Below are 17,526 nucleotides of genomic sequence, written 5' to 3' on the forward strand. Positions count from 1 at the left end.
GAGAATAAATCACAAGCAGGAAGAGAGGCAGTACAAGCAAGCAAGCATGGTGAAGAGTAAGCCCATAACAAATGTGTGACATACAGCTAAACTCTTCTAAGTACATGTTCTTTGGTAAAAGTGCTTTTAAAACATCTATTCTTTTGCTGCCAACAGTTTGATAACAACATGGAAGTCGCAGTGTGTTCTGTCTGACAACTAAAACAACAACTTCCACTGTCAATAATGTGAAAATGACAACTTAAGATGTGCCTAAGAGGTTGTTTTAAACCAAACAACAGTATAATGACAGACTATTGTAAAACCAATGTTGCTCTCAAGTGGACAATTACAGTGCGCTCTAGGACAGTGAGTGGGAGCTATTTAACAATGAAAAATACCACCCAGTTGAGCACTGAGATTATGTGAATTATGCTTTCAAAATAAATTCTGCATTAGTTTGGTAGGTAATATTTTCTAACTTAACTGCCCTGGGTGGTTGGTAATTAACTTTTAAAGCTTTTCTATCAGAGGTAGCATGCCAGTTTACTACGTGCCAAGGAGCAACACGTCACGTCAGTCACTTAGTCACTCAGTCATGCCACTTTCTACCTTGCTTCCGTCCTCAGAAGCACTAGCAGAAGTCTTGCTCACTCTGTTCTTTCTCTGAAGAGCCAGACCCCAAAGAGAAATACAACAAGTCACAACCAAGAAAAGTCTCATTAACAATACATAAACCTCTCACAATCCCTGACAGAGTGTACCTGCAGATGAGGAGCGTGGCCTGGGGAGTAGGGTTGGGGTCTGGTTGGTCTAACTGAAGAGGAGATACCAGACGGAGGAGAAGGGGGGCTCAGGTTACGCAAAGACCATCGAGAAGAAGAGGAAGAGGAAGTTGGGACCCGAGAAGATGAGGAAGATGAGGAAAAAACGGTGGAGGATTTAGAGGAGGGGGAAGCAAAAGAGGAAGGGGAGAATGGAGGGGAACCAGCTTGTCGATGGGAGAAGTTAGAGAGGAGTGCCCAGACCTGATCATCCAGCTGTCTGACATAACCCTAGAGAGGCGGAAAGTGGGGTACCAGAGATACAGAGGATATGTAACCATAGGAACAGTCAATGTGACAGACAAGGAATTTAGAATTTCTGTTCTGCCACAACGTACACTGATAACGTACATCACTGTAAGACGATGAGCATGCTGAGTCATGCTTTTCAGTTTGAATCTATGATGCTTAGATCTGCTGCACAGATGAACAGCTGTTGGGCTCTCGTGAATCGTTCTCACTCCAACAGTGAGATCACACGGATAAAACATTTACATAACCAACTTCTTGGACTTGAGAAACTTTTCTGGGACTTTGCATGCCAACTCAAATCTTTGTCACTCACACACATGCAAATGCACATGCAGAGTCTGACAACATGCTCAGTGAATTCCCATTAAACTGAGGTGATTCTTCATGCTACTACATCATCTATGAACTGAGAGGATTTTGTTTCCATAGATGTCCACAAACTCTCTGTGTGTTAGCTTATAACAACATTAACACGGTGCACCACTTATTCTTATACGATGTGTGAGTGTTGCCTTTACTACAACGATCTACAGTGCTTTTCATACCAAATACCTGGCTAGCTCTTTTGGATCTGTGGGTGTCTCTATGTTCAGAGGCCATTAGGTTCCAAATGGAAGCATCCTTCCTTAGCTGCTCCTCTGGCAAGTACGAGTCACTCTATTGATGTGGATAAAGCAAGCTCTTTGATCACTTTCCTAATCACTGAGCTGATGGTATTTGGAGTGTTGTGGCAGTGTTATTCAAGCAAAGTTAAACTGTATGAAGCTCTTTAATGGACCACTAATCATCAACCATTTACATGGCTCATGTGATGTGGAGCAGAATGCAATTTCCGTGTGCAATATGCACTGCGATTTAAGTGGTCAAATCTAGGAGACACTTAGTGGCAACCTCAGTAGCAAACTGCATACATTGCTATAAAAATACCATGCTTCTAATAATAAAGTCAGTCAACATCAAGAAATCATTAGAGTCATAAAACAAAATGTGGTATCCAAAATGTATGGATGCCAGTTATTCCGTATAAAACTAAATGCCACATCAAGGTATTTCAAACATGCCAGACAACACTGTACTTCAAACAAAAAAAAATCTGATAAGATTTCATATCGCCAAAGTACAGTCACAACATGATATCCACTGACTGTACCTGTTCTGCTCGTTTTATACGAGAAGAGAAAGCATCTTTCTATAGAGAGTGGAGGGGCAAACACAAACAATGGAGAGCTATGTTATGTAAGCGAAAACTGGGGCCATGAAATCTAGGCAAATTATTTTTTTCTTTATGAATGGCACACAGATTTAACAGCAGAAAAAAATGTAGAAATGCAGGCAAAAAAGTTGCACACAGACTGAGAGAGCAATCTGCACAGGTTTGCTTGGAAAGAAAGAATGGCTGAAGTTTGAAGTAAGAAAGGTTGAGATGGCAATAGAACAAGAGCAGTCTAAAAGTTTCTGATGAGTGCTGCTCATATACAGCTCTGCTGAGTTCATGATCTTGCTTTGGCTTCTTCCTCTGATAAAACAGCTGAATATGCTCTTTGATACTGACCTTGTCTCCCTGGAAGGCCCCGGGAAGCTGCCAATAGTGAGGCTCCTGCCCCAGGTAGTCAAAGTTGCTGTACGACAGCTGAGTGCCTTGAGTGGAAACCTCCACCGTGAAACCGGTAGAGATGCGGTTGGTGCGTTGACGATTTACCAGGGCGAATCCCTGGAAATTCCCTGGTGAAAAGACTGAGGATACCTACAGGAACACATTAACAAATACAATCAAGCCTTTGAAACATTCAAAATTTCATGAAAATCAAAAAGAAAATACTAACAGTAATTCCATGGTTCAAGGAAAAGTGCACCAAGCAGACCAATGAGGACCTGTCTATCCACGGAACAATTTTGATTATGACTTGCGAAAGCATTGTAGACATGGTTCACCTCCTGTTTGTTTCTTTGGTACTAACAATCTGCTGATTTGTGGAGAAGATTCATGAATCAGAGGACAAAATGCAATTTAAAGTTAGAATGGATTTAGAAAGATAGTTATTTCCAAAAACATACACTTGCATTACTTGGACTGACTGCTATCAATGTCCTTGACTTATCAGTTCTATTGGCAGACACTGACTACTTTTGCAGAAAACAAGTGAAAGAAAGTTCCCAGTGAGGTGCCTGTCCAACTAGAGTGCTTGGATAAACAGAGGAAAAAAATAACGGAGAGCAGGAATAGAGTTCATGCTGGTGTTGCCAGACATTTTGGAAGTATCCAGTAGTATAAAAAGTTGTACTTTTTGTAAGGCTTACTCTAAATGTGAAGTCTATATATGACCTTCACATTTCTCACCCTTATGCCATGCGAAGACAGAAGTTATCCTTGCTGTTATTGACTTAGCAGGAGAGAGTAGGTGCACAGAAATAATTGCCTGCATGCAAAGATATCAGTTGATCTCCAGCCAGTGTCACTGATGGATGCTATCTTGGTGGCTTGGAACCTCTTAAGGCTGGTGTGATGGGGGCGAATTCATATTTCCCTGAATTTAGACCACACATATTGTCTCTTGGAAGTAAATGTGTAACTAGTTTGCTGATATGATCTTTGCTAATGCACAACAGTGCAAACTTATATTTGGTTTGGATGTTCAGGGTCCTGTATAAGTAAATGCTTCCATAAGTATGAACAGATGTACTGTTCCTGTGTCATTTACCTGTTCCAACACTTATAGGTCTTACCAGGTCTCTGTAGTAGGTAGAGCTGGAGCACTGCTGAGTGACGCCCGTACAGAAACAGGACAGACAGCCATCTTTGTTTTCCGGGCTAAGATGGAAAGTTCCAGGCTTACAGTTGGAGCAGGATGGGCCCTCAACATTCATCTGCAACACAGTATCATTTTAATCAGATACAAGGGAATCAGTCCGTTCAAATCTGAGAGGCAGAAGTGATGATGCCAAAAGATGACAACAACCAGAGAGCTGGTGTAATCAAAATACAAATGCTTTTGTGTTTGATCACCTTGCAGCGGCACAGACCACCATTGCAGCCTTCACTTCCTCTTTGGTCACAGTTGTAGCAGTTAGCTGTAATGGGGCAGTAGAACAGATAGTTACAGTGTGTAACAGTTCTCTATTTGAAGACACTTTATTAAATCCAGATTACTGACAAAAAGTGAATATTTGCAACTTCTGTAAAGATAACAAATAAGCCAGAAGATGACACAATATTTAATTTTCCAGGATCAAAATAAACTATGTACCATTGACTTCATTGCCAACAACACATCTCTGTCCCAGCAGTGGGTTGCCAGTGTATCCTGGAGCACATCTGAAATAAAAATAGACAATGTGTTTAAACAAATATTTCCAGTCAAAGAGGATACATGTTTTAAACCAAGAACAATAAGGCAGGAAGCTGGGAAGTCTGCATGAGGTGATACATTTGATGAATTGTGTCCTTTAGGGAGTCTTCTTGACCCAAGGCGGACCCCAATCAAGGACAAAGGACTGAGTCATTCAGACAAAGAAGATCCAAACTATTCTGTTACGTCCAGTACGTAGACATCACTATATTACTGTAAGTATAAGTCTTATATTCAACTGAAACCCCCAGCTTTGCATTGTATACAACCAGTCTTCCCAGAGGAAAAAGATAATGTTATATTGCTTGCAATGGAGATGGATGAAGCATAGACGCTGCTAAAACATTCAACATGTCTCAGATGTTGATTCCATCTCTCATAAGTGTGGTACAGCTGAAACTGAGGATCACCTTTGCATAGGAACAGAAACAAACAGGAAAATATCACCAGATTTAAAAAAAAAATAATAATAAAAGCTTCGCAAATATAGAACTGACATCAGAACAAAGCAGAAGTGAGCATAGTTGATACAATAGACGCAAGAGAAGTTGCTAAGCTGCTAAAGAAAGTTATTTCTGATATTCTGACATTGCAAAACAATATGCCTTCAACCCAAGCAAGCAGCAGCACTGCCACCAGAACAAAGGTTGATCCAAGAACAAATCTGTGCAGGTTGCCCTGAGGACAGCGGCTGTCAGTCTTACCTCACCTATCCTTTGGCAGGTCCGCAGGTCAACAGCCAACAAACTGCTGCAAGAGGACTTCCATGCCATGAACTTGCTTTGGGAAACCCTATTCAATCTAACTTTTGAGACATACAGTAGTTTCTAAGGTGTGGCTCTGTTTTTCAGTCATTCCAGTCAGTGTTGCTTTATGGATTTAAAGATATGGGTGGTAATTCTCATTACATAGGGAGATAAGAAAATACATCAAAGTGGGTATGGTAATGTGAAGTTGCTAGAAAAAAAGTTTGTAACTAAAGGCCATTAAGAAAGGACATACAGATAAACATAACATGACAAAAAATGTAGTCTTACGTTACAATAACATGAAAAAATTTCAATACAGAACGTAAACTTTTATTTCTCCTAAAGATGATATAGGGATGATTTTGGAAACTGGGTCTATGCATTCCAAACATTTCACAACAGCTGATGATATGACTGGTGTTCAGTGATAGACCAGTTCTTTGCCCCACTAGTGGCAATCTTGGGAGGTCAGTCTGTTGGTGTGTTCACTTTGGTCTAACTTCTGGTTAGGTCACCATGAAACTGACAATGGATATTCATGGTTTTCAGGCCCCTTTGAACATTTGTCCAGTGCCACCATTGGGCCAAAATATCAACAGTTACAAAACCATACTCCATACTTCAAATGTACCATTTGGCACATGGGAACATGCTACACAGGGACTGATCCAATTCCACTTTGGCCACATTATGAGCTTTCTGCTAGCATCATGCTTATATCAAATTATTAACTTTCTACATAAAATTTCCAAATCAAAACACTGGATTCCAGTGAAATATACTAAGGGGATGCCTGGTCCCCGGAGGGGTAAGTCCTAGTTGTGTAAGTGAACCCCTATGTGTCTACTTTTCACCAAGATACATAATCTTACTGGCAGAGTGCCATGAAATTTGCTGAGCACATTCATGCTTCCAAGAAGATTAATTCATAAGAAAACAAGATTAGTAGTCTACAGCTCCATGAGGCTGTACTTAGCCAAAGCTGTGCTGCCTATGAAAGCATGCTGATGTTTAGAAGGTAATTTTTTTTACCATGTGTACCACATTACTATAGTGTATTAGCATGCTAACATATGCTAATTAGCATTAAGCACAAAGTATAGCTGATGTGACTGTCATTAAGTATTTGGTCATAAACCAAAGTATTGGGAAAATTAATTTTTTTACCTGCTGATGGTGCTAAATGAAAAGTCAGAGAATCAGCAATATCATTACAGTTCATCCTCTGGGGGCCATAAATGTCCATACCAAATTACATCGTAATCCATCAATGTGGACCAAAGTGGTGAACCAACATCCCTAGTGTATGCTGCTAGTGTCAGTCAAAATTTCATTTTTGTTAAAAGCTCTATGAATAGCAAAATATGTATGTAGTTTGATGTTTTTTCCAACACTTTCATATTGTCAGATGTAGTTAACATTGCAACATATGGGACCTAGCAGGGTGTTGAGATTATTGATCTTGTCCATCATGTACTGGTTCTTTATCATTGAAACTTCAGCTATCTGACATTTTAACAAATATTCTTAAGACAGTCAAAAATACACTCAGGCTTAGGCTAAATGTTAAAGCACTAGTGTCCCAGGAAAACTTTACATCTCCAGTTTGAAATTTTATTCTGAAAGCTGAAGCCATCTTCAATATGCAGAACATGTTTCATTTCACTGATTAAAAATACTCGGCACAGAATGTATACCCTCAAGAATAAGTGATTTTCTCTTACAGGGTAACAGGGTGCATTGGAGGTGTAAGGCTTTTCCAGGACACCAACATATATCACCTAAGCCACTATTGAAGACATACCCATATAAATGCAGGAAACAGACATGATGGGCAATGGATTTTAAAAATGACCCAACAGTGGGTTGGGGTTGATACCTGTAAAACTTGAGGTAGTCTGGCCATAAAATAAAAGCCAAATGTACACATATAGTATGAGAGGTACTAAGCCTAAGCTCTCTCTTCATAGCAGGATTCTGTGCAAGAGTTCTGAAAGTCATAAGTATTAAATATAAAAATCAAAACACCACATCAGCATGACATTAAACATCTGGAAATTCCCTCTAAAATAATACAGTGTCATAAAATCAGTCCCTTCATAAAGTTCCATAGATGTGGTTCCAGTAACAGATAAATATAGAGCCAAGAAATATAAACAATGCAAAAACAATAATAATAATAACAATGAAACACAACACATTATATCCTAGTTATCAGGAATAATTCTGATAGGAATGGCCAGCCTTCCCAGGACAACGTGAAGAGACCCATCTTGATTCTTTTTCTGCTTTGCAGGCCTGTGGTCTCCTTTTAAGAGCTTCAGTAGGTCCAAAACACCAGAATGAGAGGTTGTCTTATGCTGGGGCTTTTTAGCTACTTTCTTTGCAGTAGTAGGCGTGGTTTTTGCCAGAGTTGATGTCCTTTTTACGGTCGTGTAAGACTTCTTCGCAGTAGGAGCCTTGGTTCTAGCAGGAGTCGATGTCCTTTTTGTTGTTATGTTTGACTTCTTCTTTGCAGTGGTAGTCTTGGTAGGTTTTGTGGTTGTGATTGTGTCCTTAGCAGACTTCTTTGTTTTGTGAGATGAAGAGACCAACTTACGTGAGTTGTGCTCATTTTTCTGATTGTGGTTAGAGTTACCTTTGTGTGATTTCTTTGAATCGCCATGTGAAGGCTTTACACCCTCCTGGACCTTCTTTGGAACTGGTGCGTCTGATCTAAACGTCTTATTACCACCACTGTTTTTCATAGGTCGTGCAGAATCCTTTTTGTTAGCCTGGTCAGACTGTTTACGCGGCTGCTGGGTTCTTGCAGGCTTTGATTTGTGAGATGGTGGCTCCAGCTGAAATTTAGTGATTGTTGCCTCTTTTTTAACTTGCCTTGGTCTTGTTTGGCCTGGCTGCGAAATACGTTTAGCTGTCACAGCAGGCTTCTTGTCCACTATTCTTTTTGTTTCAGGCTTCACTGTAGCTTTAGGTTTAGTTTTAGATGTATTCCTTGGTTTACTCAAGGTCGCCCTTACCTTTGTTGCTGACCTTGAGACTTGACTTTTGGATGACCTTGTGACCGCTTGTATCTTTGTGGTGTTTTTCACTGGCTTAGTGGTGGCTGCTAGTTTGCGTTTTCTATCTCTCTGAGGGGCAGTGGTGGGTTTCTTTCTTGGGAGACCTGGGGTAGGTATGCTTTTGGGTACTGTGGCTCTACTGGTGAGTGGCATTTCTGTAGGTATACTTCTGACTGGAGGCTGTGGCGTTGAGTACATCGGGAGTACGAGGACTGTGGTGATGGAAGGTAGGGCCAACCTTTCTTGAGGTGAACGGGAGATGTGTCTAGTACGTTTCATCTTGTTCATTTCCTGAGCCAGGGCCGTGAAGCCATCAATCAGGATCTCCAGCCTTCCCTCAAGTCTGCTCATACGTGCCTCCATGTCTTTGTAGCTATTCTCCAGCTCGTTGACCTTCTTGCTCTTCTCTGGAGTTGACTGAATAGTAATGAGCTCCTTCAGCTGGGAGCTCAGATGACTCTGCTGGTTCTCCATAATACTAATACTCTCCTTCATATCGAGGATATTGCTCTCCAGCATGCTCAGACGCTGATTAAAGGTGTTCAGGTGAATCCGAAGCAGTTGCTGGAAGCTGGAGTGCCTGCTCTCTGGGTTGGGTGTGAAGCGTGGGGGGAGTCTGGATGCTGATCTGTTAGGAGTGACCGAGACAATGCCCAATACAGCTGATGTAGTGTGATCGTGAGCAGCAGTGGACAGTAAAGACCTAGTAGGGATGACAGTTGTTCCTATGGGTGTAACAGACCACTGGTTGTCAGTGTCATCATCATCATCATCATCCCCACTGCCGAACGGTATTATCTCTTTCTCCCAGCTAAAGTTGAATACTGCTTCAGCTCCACATCCCACAGGTAGGAAGTCCTCTATCTGCTTGTCCAGGAAGTGGTCCCCACAACTGTCTGCAGATGGCATCTCTTCTCTTAATGTCAAAACAGCAGAATCAGGTATGATGCAGGCAGAGACGTTCAAATAATAAATGATTTATATGTTGCGTCTTACACCCTAGTCACCTTGTCATCTTTGCCCTCGGAGCGGCAAAGATTCATTAGCCAGACAGGAGTCCTCATAAATGTCACAACTACATTTATGTCGTAGAGACCCAGAAAATACATTTGGTCTGTGCACAGACAGAGATCACATGAGCCAACACCTTCAAATTTGCTACAAGCAAAGCGCACAGCTGAAGCAGAAAGCAATCTCCGAGAAGACTTATGGAGTTGAAAGAAAGGACAGAAGAATGCTCAAGTGAGACATAAAGCCAAACTAAGGGTTTCCTCAGGACATACAGCATTATTTCTACTTTCGCCAATGTATTTTCTACAAACAATGAAATCTGAGTGATGACATTCTCAGCACCTCAAAAGGCCCCTAAACCTATAACAAAAATACATGACATTTTGCAAACCAATAAATCCAAGAAAATATCCAACAGCAGAGACACAGTAGAAAACTTCACAGGTACTTTAGAGAATGGGTGGCAATGATTTGCGTCTCCCATCCCTCCACTGACACCGCTCAATTACAACTGCCATGAAAAAAAAAACACAAACATGCTTATATCCCTTTCCTCTGAATGAAACCAGTGGGTGCTAGTGCTAGCCCCTGATAACCTTGCTGCCTGCCGGCCCGGTAACACCCAAACATTAAGCAATGTCCAGATGACCCTGAGAGGAAGAAAGAGAGGAAATGGAAAAGCAGAAGGAGGAAGGGAGGGGGACATACCTCTCACAGCGTCGACCAGTGTATCCAGGGGGGCAGTTGTCACAGGTTGGCTGACCGTCTGACTCTAGGTAACAGGTCGGGGAGAATCTGTGCGAACAAAGGATCTTATGAAAATGCAATAGCAACAAAACATATAGTTTGATGTCTTCTTATTATCGTGCACTTGAGTAGTGTTTCTTCAGCTTTTGCACTGCAGACAGTTTACTTTGTCTGATCAGGCACTGAACAGAATAGGTAACAGTCTATCTAAACTGGCTCAAATTGAAAAGACTTCTAGACATGAACTCACTGGTTGCTGGATGCAGTTCCAGGACAGGGGCAGGGCTGGCAGGCCTGGGCACCACCCGTTGCAGGGTTTCCATAGAAACCATTCTGACAGCGTTCACACCTTGGCCCGGCAGTGTTATGTAGACATTGCTTTTGGTCAGGACATACAAATATAAAGAGGAGGTGAGATCCACTGAACAGCTGAATATACTGTACTTAAGAGTGACAGTGTGTTTCTACATGTTGAGATTCGCCAAGTAACAATTAGCACATTCCAGTGGAGAAATGAAAGCAGGTTCAACACTGGTAAAGGAGTGAGGGAGGAAGAGTAGCATAAAACCTACCAGACACCTGCCAGTCTCCGGGTCACAGCTGCTGGCGTGTCCGTTGCAGTCGCACCTCTCACAAGTGCCCAGGTAAAGGCCAGAGCTGGTGCGAGTATAACCTTCATCACACTCCTGCAACGGCATAGAAAAGCACCTCAGGTGAGAAACAAGTGATGACAACAAGGAATACGTCTTTGTTCCACTGCAGTAGGTAGACAGACTGCAATTATCAGGACTGTAATGGAAAAAAAATGACTTTATTGTGCTATTCCTAACAAGTTTGGGCGAATCTGTGATTGCCTTACTTTTGTTTCTCTCTTCAGACTAAAACACTAAACTAGAAATGAAAGTTCTTTTTTGACCTTGGAAATGGAAGTTTGGTAAAAAACAAAAAATCTTAATTCAAGGTCCAAGCTAGCTTTTTTCTGAGCATTTAACCAGATCTCAGTCTCAGTCTTCATCAGCTGATGTTTGTTCAGATGTCATGGAGATGGCATACTCTATCTGCTGATGAAGACCACGAGGTGCGATGCAGATTAAAAAAAAAAAAAAAAAAAGGAAGTAGATCTTATGTCAGCTGCTGAAACGATTAGTCAATTAACTGAGTGTATCAACAGAAGATTCTGCTGCAACTATTTTGAAATCATTCTCTAGTTATAGCTTCACAAATATGAAGACTTACTGCTTTTCTCCCACTGTAAACATAATCTCTTTGAATTTTAGGCTGGGCGCTGAGAAATAATGACTTGTCATTTTTCAATATTTTTGATTTTTTTTTCATCAACTAAATGATTAACTGATTAATCAAGAAAATACTTGGCAGATTAATAGATAGTGAAAACAATAGCTAGTTGCTGCCCTAAAGTTAAGTGTTTTTTGTTACACTAACAAAAAGTTATCTCAACTGCTTGTCTGAAATCTGTGTGTGTACCTGGCAAGAAGGTCCTCTGTATCCCTGAGGGCAGGCACACTCTTCCACCTCCAGAGCACGTTCGCTACCAGTAGAGTGAGGAACAGCAATGTCCATCCTGATGTCTGAGATACTGTTTAACACAAGAGGTGCAATAAAATACACATATGAAATAAGAAGAAAATCATTCCATACACTTATTATGTTGATGGTATTGCAGATATATTGAGTATACATGATTCCTTTGCCATAAAGTTCATTCTTTGATTCATTTTGAGGTATATGTATGAGATGTGTTTTGTAAGAGGAACCTGACACCTGATACCTGCTCTCAGCCATGTTGTCTGCGTAGGTGGCCCTGATCATGAAGACAGTAACATCAGCCAGAGCCATCAGGAGGTGCTCACGAGTGCACGGCTGCCCATCAGCACGACGCCATGCAGACTATCAGGAGGTAAACAGAGTAAAGTTAGCCTACTAACATTAAGAGGACTCAGATTCAGCTACACGATACTCCTCATCAACAGTGAAACACACCTCTCTGAAGGTCACAGTGATAGTTTGTGGGACACGTGGGAGAGCCTTGGTCTGTGAGTAGTGTTCCAAGAAGATGCCATTGCCCTGGAGAACCACATCTGGCTGACCGTCAATCACAAGTGAGCGCTGAGATGGTTCAAAACGCACGGTGTAGCGAAGCTCCCCACCATAGGCTGTCACCTGGTAGCAACATGGTGTAAAAAGAAGCTTATCTCAACAAAACTCATCTCAGAGGTTGAATGGTGGAAAGGTATTTCACCCCTATGATACTGTGGAGGAAGTCACAAGACATCCATGTTGGGCTTCACTGTGAATTTAAGCCAAAGATTCAAAGGAGGCTCACTGTGTGGATAAGTGCAGCGATTTTCACTCAAAAACATGTTGGGGCATGACTGAGTGGGACAAAAAGGGGCAGAGAAATCTAGCTTAACTAACACTTTTCCCTCCTCTCCCCTAGCCTGCTCCCTACTTTGTTGTTTTATCTCACCTTATCTCCTCTGAAGCTCTCAGGCAGGACCCAGTAGTAGATGTCATTGGGGACGCTGGAGAAGGAGCGGTAGACAACTTCAGAGGAGCCCCTCTGGGAGATGCCTTCAGAGATAGTTTTAGTGTTGGCACTGTTGGAGAGGGAAAAGAGCTGCCCGTTTACTCCTCCCCGCACCTGAGAGACACAAACAGTTTGTCAGACTGAGATGGGAGCTGAGATTTCTACATGCTTGCACTCCAGCACAATCACTGTTTGCACACTGAATCTTACCATTTAGCATCTGAAAGGATTTGCTGATACAGCATGACTGCACAAACAGTGAGTCAAACCTTGATATGATAAAGTACTCACCCCTCCCTTTACCATTTAAAGCTTGTATAAAGCTTTAAATGCAGTAGCTAAACTACTGTACCTGATCTCTATTCCAAGTGGAGCTGGCACACTGTTTGGTGACGCCCATACAGAAACAACGCAGACAGCCATCAGGGTTGGCCTCTGATAGGTGGAAGAACCCGGCCTTACACTCATCACACAGAGCGCCTGCCACATTGTTCTGCAACATACACACAAACAAACACACAAACAGATGCACATATGTAATTCATCTGGCTGTCAAGCTCTTCCAAACCACAAACAACCTGCACATTGACAATATATGGTTATAATGTAATCCCATTATTTCACTTTGCTCTTGACCATACTGCAGGTATACCTTGCAGCTGCATGGCCTGCTGTTGGAGTTGATGGTTCCTCTGTTATCACACTTGGAGTTTTCTGCAGGGAGAGAGCAATGGAAAGAAAATGACATGTAGGGAGGAAAGTGCACCTGGGAGTGTTCCAGCCATTCTGCATACCTGAGCCATGACCGCATAGCTCAGCATACTGTAACTAATACCGAGGGAGAAAACCTGATGGTAATCATTATACAGGGTTAAGACCTCCTTGTGGTCATATCTCTGGATGACTGAAGTGTACAACAGGTAAAACAATCCAGTTGCAGCTTCTGTCGATTTCATGCATGCAAATGAGGTTTTCAAGAATGTTTACTCACGGTTAGGAACACATTTTCCATTAGGTAGAAGGGGGTTACCCTGGAAACCAGGAGCACACCTGAAATAAAACAAAAATATAAGAGATGAGTGACCTATTCACCACAAGCATTTGTTATGGCTCCCACTTCTTGTTACAATCAATCTTCATTCATCAAAAACACATTTGTAACATAAGTTGTGTTATTAATAGTCATCATAATCATATATGTCATTAACCATTATTTATCATTACCACCAGTCATAATAGATTGATACCACTTCTTATAAACCATATCAGCACTATCTTCAAAGTATTTAAACTGTAATTTATAAATATTGATTTTTTATATCAGTTTTCTCACTTTTCACAGCGTCTTCCTGTGTAGCCGGGCCTGCAGGCATCACATGTTGGCTGTTGGTCAGTGTCCAAGAAGCAGGTGTCAGAGAACCTACAAAGAGTCATTGGTTAAAATTTAAAGCATGGGTTAATAAGTAGCATGTTAAATGAATAAACCAGTGCTCAAATATCTGAATGAGCTCAGCCTTTGGAGATAAAAACTGGCAGGCGAAACGGCGCGTTCTATTCCCAATGATACCTTGATGTGGTATGTGGGTGTGTGTGTGTGTGTGTTCCCTTATCTTTACTGTAGATGTGTTCTGTGTGTGTGGTCTGGGCGGGTCTATGACCTTACCGACGTGAGGTCTCATAGTATGGGCAGGGGCAGGGTTTGCAGTCATCGGGGCGACCTCGACTCGGGTCACCAAAGTAGCCGGGGCGACACTTGTCACACTGAGGGCCCTCTGTGTTGTGCTGGCAGCTCTGTGGCAGGGAGAACACACTGCTCATTCTCTCACTCAAAATAGTTTAAGCAGACAAACATCTTTTATTATCAACAAGCTTAGTTCTTCAATAGTTTACAGTGAAGAAGTAACGTGTGATTTACCCCTTTAAAAGGAAAAGATGTTCGAAATTATCACATGTGATTAACACCATTAGAGAATCGACATTTACCAGACAGTGCCCGCTGATTGGATCACAGGCGGTGGCATGTCCATTACAATTACAGCCGGCGCAGGTGCCAAGATAGGAACCACCAGGGACACGCTCGAAAGCAGGGGAACACATCTCACAGGACAGGCCTGCATATCCAGGAGGACATCTGGGAATGATAAATATGATTTTCATCAAGCAAGGGTTCAATCCGGCTGTTTTGATACAAACTATGATGAGTCAAATTACAACACTACAAATTGCAAACTTTCTTAATTTTGTAAATAAAAAACAGCTGACTGAAGAAAAGCCAAAATTTTTATTTCTCTTAGGTAGTTTACAGTGGAGATACTGACAAGAAACAGGTAGAGAGAGAGAGGGACCTGACATGCAGCAAAGGTTTAAAACACATTTTTTCATTTAAAAAACAAAAATTTCAAAAGCAGTAATTGCATATATGAATGTTACTGTACAATTGTGCAGCACTCTTCACTATGAACATGCACTGGACATGTCCCGACAGGTTGCTCTGATGACTTTTCAGACTGCCGACTGAAAGCTTGTAAGAATCTCCTCTGTAACTTAAACCCACAGTATCATGCTGGGATCTTTATTTGAGGTTTTTTTTTTCTTACCTGCACTCTTCGACATTCTTAGCATGACCCATAGTGCTGAACTCCACGCTGGTGGTATCCATGACAATATCACTGAGCGCCACGCTGACCATGTGGTCGTCATAGATGGTGCGGATGCTGATGCTGTCCAGGTTGGCCAGTGTCATCATCAGATCCTCGCGGCTCACAGACCGACCATTGGAGTGCTGCCAGTTATCCTAAAACAATAACAAGCACATATATTGATTAATGTACATTTACTTCAAAATTATTTCACTATTTTTGAAGAGGAGAAAGTTTGTTTTGGTGATATTCGGTGACACTTGTACATTTTACTTGAATTTGTAGATAACTTCTACAACCCATATGTATTTTTATAAAAGAACTACCACATGTCAGATCACAGGCTTCTACACAATCTGCACTTGTTTTGCTAGAAGAATGACCTACCTCAGTGAATTTTATATCTTTCTGGTTGACCACTCGGGCAGGGGTGGCGCCACTTCTGCGGTACACGAGCCTGCGTCCATTTCCAACAAGTATCACATCCGGCTTCTCCACAGGCTCAGACAGACCGCGGGCCAATGTATACCGCACCTTGAACTTCAGGGATCCTCCATAGGAGTCGATCTAAATGCAGATAGAATGATGTTCACATGTGTGGTAACAAGTAAAACAAAATTTAGCCTGTGAAGAATTTCCTTCCATACCTTGTTGCCCAGAAAGTGGCGTGGCAAGGTCCAGAAGGAGTCAAGGTTAAGGAAACGACGCGACAGATCGACAAGCTGGAACTCTTCCATTTCAGGGTTGATGAGGATCTGAGTGGAGGAGAGAGGAGGAGTGCCTGGTCTGGATGGGTAAGTGACATTCACTCCTGGGGGCCAGAAACATAACAGATTAATTTAGCCTGTTTTATACTCTAAATGTTAGAACTACACAAACGTTTAAAGAGGACCTATTATGCTTTTTTGGACTCCACTAGAGTAGCTTTGCATGATTCACAGTTCAAAAAACTCCTTGTTTATCTTATACTAGCCCTTTATGCAGCCCCTCGGTTCAGCCTCTGTCTCTTTACAGTCTGTTTTAACTCCTGTCTCTTTAAGGCCCCCCCACCCGATGAGCACACTGTGTTCTGATTGGCCAGCTTTACGTATCAGTCGTGTTAAGTTACCTCTGATGCAAACCCAGCATTTCCCGCTTTACTGTTTCAAATTAAAAGCTTTTAAATTATTAAATAACAGGAGACTTTTATTGTGAAGAAGTTACAGGAAGCGAAACGTGTTCCTCACTGAATTAGCAGAACTTCATTAGCAGCGCTAAAAAACCATTGAAAAAAACAACATGTGGACATATTTGGAGCTCTTCATTCAGCAGATCAGTTAGAAATAATGCACGGAGGTTTAGTACAAGCAGAAACAGCCACAGTGATGATAAAGTTTGATGAAGAGCTGCAGATGACCTGCACACCTCCAACAGGTAAACTTTTTATTTTACTTTGCTGTGCTGTGTAACGGAGTCATGGCTTAGTGTGACTACCTTGAAAACAATGGAAAAATGCCATAATGTTAGCAGAGTGAAGAAGTAAACTTGTGAGCTGTGCGTGGAACGGATGTCCATATTAAGAAATCCAACACAAGCTGACGTCAGCTCAGGCTGAAACCAAACGTTCAGAGCAGTCTGCAGCCGGTGCTTTTTGCTCACAGGGATTACTTCTACATACGTTTACCTCATTATTTGACACGTCAGCCACTATTTACATGAACATCTTACATTGTGACATTATATATATGTCTGAAAATAAGGAAAAGCATAATAGGTCGCCTTTAAGCATTTAATTTGTCAGTATATTGTCTCTGTTTTCAGAAGCATCAATGGTTTCAGTGCCTTTAAAGTCGTCCTCCTCAGTGAAACGCAGACTCATCTGGTTGCGGTAGCGGCCAGTGCTCTTGCAGTTCTTGGTGATTCCAGCACAGAAGCAGGGCACACAGCGGCCCGACACACTGAAGTGACCATCAGGACAGTTGCCTGGAGAGAATAAGATGAGAAAAAAGACACAAGTCAATGTATATTCTTACTGTAACTATAATTCATTTATGTTTTGTTGTTAAAACTGTAATGTTTCTCATGCTGGACCCATGGGAATAAAGTGAAGTGTCAGTACCTGGGTTTGGATTCGATGTGAGAGTAAGCACTCCATCAGGGATACCAAACACCAGGCCTTTAGCGTTGATGGCCTCACAGGTGTATGCCCCCTGATCTGCCTCTTTCACGTCACGAATGGTGAGGGTGCCACGCCCATTCTCGCTGGTCATGGAGATCCTGAGAACACAGAGATACAACACAAATGATCACTTCATCTCTAAATAAGAATATCCTGCCCTTTTCTCATTAGTCCTGTATGTCTACTATGGCGTGAACCATAATAGGAAGC

The 17,526-nt window shown here is 41.8% G+C and overlaps 1 protein-coding gene across 3 annotated transcripts in view; it reads right to left on the minus strand.

Moving 5' to 3' along the window:
- hspg2 (heparan sulfate proteoglycan 2) overlaps positions 1–17,526 on the minus strand; it is a 101,111-nt gene that overhangs the window by 33,416 nt on the left and 50,169 nt on the right. For 2 of the 3 annotated variants that reach the window (XM_044351414.1, XM_044351413.1), the window contains exons 14-35: positions 17,257–17,414; positions 16,980–17,120; positions 15,806–15,969; positions 15,546–15,725; positions 15,117–15,313; positions 14,503–14,650; positions 14,183–14,310; positions 13,853–13,939; positions 13,511–13,569; positions 13,172–13,233; positions 12,872–13,012; positions 12,460–12,633; positions 11,973–12,152; positions 11,761–11,879; positions 11,457–11,568; positions 10,544–10,657; positions 10,222–10,349; positions 9,933–10,019; positions 4,301–4,368; positions 4,060–4,124; positions 3,780–3,920; positions 2,608–2,799 (exon numbers count right to left, since the gene is read on the minus strand). In XM_044351414.1, the coding sequence (XP_044207349.1) occupies positions 2,608–2,799; positions 3,780–3,920; positions 4,060–4,124; positions 4,301–4,368; positions 9,933–10,019; positions 10,222–10,349; positions 10,544–10,657; positions 11,457–11,568; positions 11,761–11,879; positions 11,973–12,152; positions 12,460–12,633; positions 12,872–13,012; positions 13,172–13,233; positions 13,511–13,569; positions 13,853–13,939; positions 14,183–14,310; positions 14,503–14,650; positions 15,117–15,313; positions 15,546–15,725; positions 15,806–15,969; positions 16,980–17,120; positions 17,257–17,414 (2,845 nt within the window). Of the gene's footprint in view, positions 1–591; positions 646–743; positions 1,035–1,607; positions 1,713–2,205; positions 2,245–2,607; positions 2,800–3,779; positions 3,921–4,059; positions 4,125–4,300; positions 4,369–9,932; positions 10,020–10,221; positions 10,350–10,543; positions 10,658–11,456; positions 11,569–11,760; positions 11,880–11,972; positions 12,153–12,459; positions 12,634–12,871; positions 13,013–13,171; positions 13,234–13,510; positions 13,570–13,852; positions 13,940–14,182; positions 14,311–14,502; positions 14,651–15,116; positions 15,314–15,545; positions 15,726–15,805; positions 15,970–16,979; positions 17,121–17,256; positions 17,415–17,526 lie in introns of all 3 variants that reach the window. The other variant, XM_044351412.1, reaches the window with a different exon arrangement.

The sequence above is a fragment of the Thunnus albacares genome, chromosome 5, assembly GCF_914725855.1.
Source record: "Thunnus albacares chromosome 5, fThuAlb1.1, whole genome shotgun sequence".
Lineage (NCBI taxonomy): Eukaryota > Metazoa > Chordata > Actinopteri > Scombriformes > Scombridae > Thunnus > Thunnus albacares.